General features: G+C 66.4%; 2 protein-coding genes across 6 annotated transcripts in view; one reads left to right on the top strand and one right to left on the bottom strand.

Moving 5' to 3' along the window:
- HNRNPDL (heterogeneous nuclear ribonucleoprotein D like) overlaps nucleotides 1-273 on the bottom strand; it is a 5,303-nt gene extending 5,030 nt beyond the window's left edge. For 2 of the 3 annotated variants that reach the window (XR_002099184.1, XM_019525902.1), the window contains exon 1: nucleotides 62-273. Coding sequence is in view for 2 of the 3 variants with exons in the window: in XM_019525902.1 (XP_019381447.1) it covers nucleotides 62-156 (95 nt within the window). In the remaining variant the exon portion in view is untranslated. The remainder of the gene's footprint in view (nucleotides 1-61) is intronic. The other variant, XM_019525901.1, reaches the window with a different exon arrangement.
- Nucleotides 274-803: 530 nt separating this feature from the next.
- The window catches only part of ENOPH1 (enolase-phosphatase 1), a 35,760-nt gene continuing 34,861 nt past the window's right edge, over nucleotides 804-1,702 (top strand). The window contains exon 1 of one of the 3 annotated variants that reach the window (XM_019525905.1): nucleotides 804-1,084. In XM_019525905.1, coding sequence (XP_019381450.1) covers nucleotides 1,001-1,084 — 84 coding nt within the window. In that variant the 5' untranslated portion in view covers nucleotides 804-1,000. The remainder of the gene's footprint in view (nucleotides 1,085-1,702) is intronic. The other 2 variants (XM_019525906.1, XM_019525904.1) reach the window with 2 other exon arrangements.

Here is a 1,702-nt window from a genome sequence, read left to right as displayed (position 1 = left end):
CTCCCCCCCCCGGCCCGGCCCGGCTCGTGACAAAGCGCCCCCACCCCGAGGCCGCACGCACCCATCATCCTGCTGGTTCTTGCTGGCGTTGATCTTGGAGCCCTCGGCGAAGTCCTCCGAGCCGCCGCCGCCACTCACCTCAGTCACGTCCTCCATGGTGGGCAGGCGGGCAGGGACCGACACGCAGTGGCAGAGAGAGGAGGCGCCGCGCAGCCAGAGCCCCGAGCGGTGGAGAAAATGGCGGCGGAAGAGATCTGGGCCCCGCCTGCGCCGACTTTATATACCCGTAGCGGCAGCCAATCAGCGCGACAGAGCAGGGCGCGAGCCGCAGCGCCCCCTGCGGGCGGCCGGGGGGAAGCGCAGCACTGTGGCTGCAAGGCCAGGCGGTTAGGGGCCGGGAGGGGGAAGCAGCGCGGAGCAAGCGGAAGATCTGCAGGCCGCTCCGACTGGAGCCCCCAGGCACGGGGCCGGCCCACGCGAAGCCTTCTCTCGCCCCACGTGAGAGGAGAGCGACAGCGGCCGAGAGCACCGCGCCCACCTCAGGGCTGGAGGGGCCTCTGGTTATGTAATCGCGCTCGCGCCCCCCTGCGCTTGGTGCACTCAGCAGCCCCGCCCGCTGCAGGCCGCACTGCCGCGCCCCGCGGGCGCCGGTGTCAGCGAAGCCCCGCCTTCTCGTCCAGTGCAGCCAATCGGCACCGCCCACTCCACTCACGTGGCCAGCTGCCTGCTGGCTTGCCAGTCCCGCGGCGGCTTGTGCCCGCTCCTCCCCAGCTTCGCGCTAAGCCTCGCCCCCCTCGGACCAACTTCTAGCCCCAGCTCCAGGCCTCGCGCCGCAGGGTGCCAGATAAGCCCCGCCCCCTCCTCCCATCCATCCAATCGCCGTAGCAGTGGCCCGGCCCGCTCCTTCTCCGCTTGCCGGCTCCGGTTGCTCCGCGTCGGCCTCGCGCTCAGCTGCAGCAGCGGTGGGCGCCTAGCAGCTTAGCGCAGGGCGGGCGGGGCCATGGGGGTGCTGTCCGTGCCGGCCGCGGTCCGCGCCATCCTGCTGGACGTCGAAGGCACCACCACGCCCATCGCCTTTGTCAAGGTGGGCCGGATCCGGTGCCGGGAGCACTCGGGGTGCTGCGGGGGGCCGGGCTGCGGGCACGTCCGCTTGGATAGCGAGCGCAGGGTGGGGAGGGGTCCTGTCTGGAGCTCACGCGGAAGCGCCACGCCGTGTTGTTTGGGTAGATGCGATATGTTTTATTAGAGCAACTACACAGGTGGAAAAAATCTTTGCCAGCTTTACACGCATGCGTTGGTGTGAGTGATACGAGGCTGGGGTGTGTGTCCCTAGCTAGAGCTTGCACAACGCGTGTGTGAGTGTGACAGAGGTATGTGAAATATGTGTGCGTGTAACTTACAGTAGTGGTCTGTCTAGCTCACACCCTGGCTGTGTGGGACTGTACGGCTGTCTGTTGTACAGTGTGTGGGGCTGTGGGGCATCTCTAGCTTGGGGGGGACTGTGTCCAGTGTGTGTGTTGGTTTGTCTAGCTTGCACATTACATGTGGCTGGATGTGTGGGTCTGTATCTGATTTGCACATGGTGTGGGTGTGGGAGAAAGTGTCTTGAGCTTGCACAATGTGTGTATAGGCCTGCCTCTAGCTTACCCTTCCACAGCATGCATGTGTCTAGTTTGCACAGTGTGTGGGGGGGGGGGGGGGG

Source organism: Gavialis gangeticus, unplaced genomic scaffold (genome assembly GCF_001723915.1).
Source record: "Gavialis gangeticus isolate Ggan-Ray unplaced genomic scaffold, GavGan_comp1, whole genome shotgun sequence".
NCBI lineage: Eukaryota > Metazoa > Chordata > Crocodylia > Gavialidae > Gavialis > Gavialis gangeticus.
This window is presented reverse-complemented; position numbering and strand designations above follow the sequence as displayed.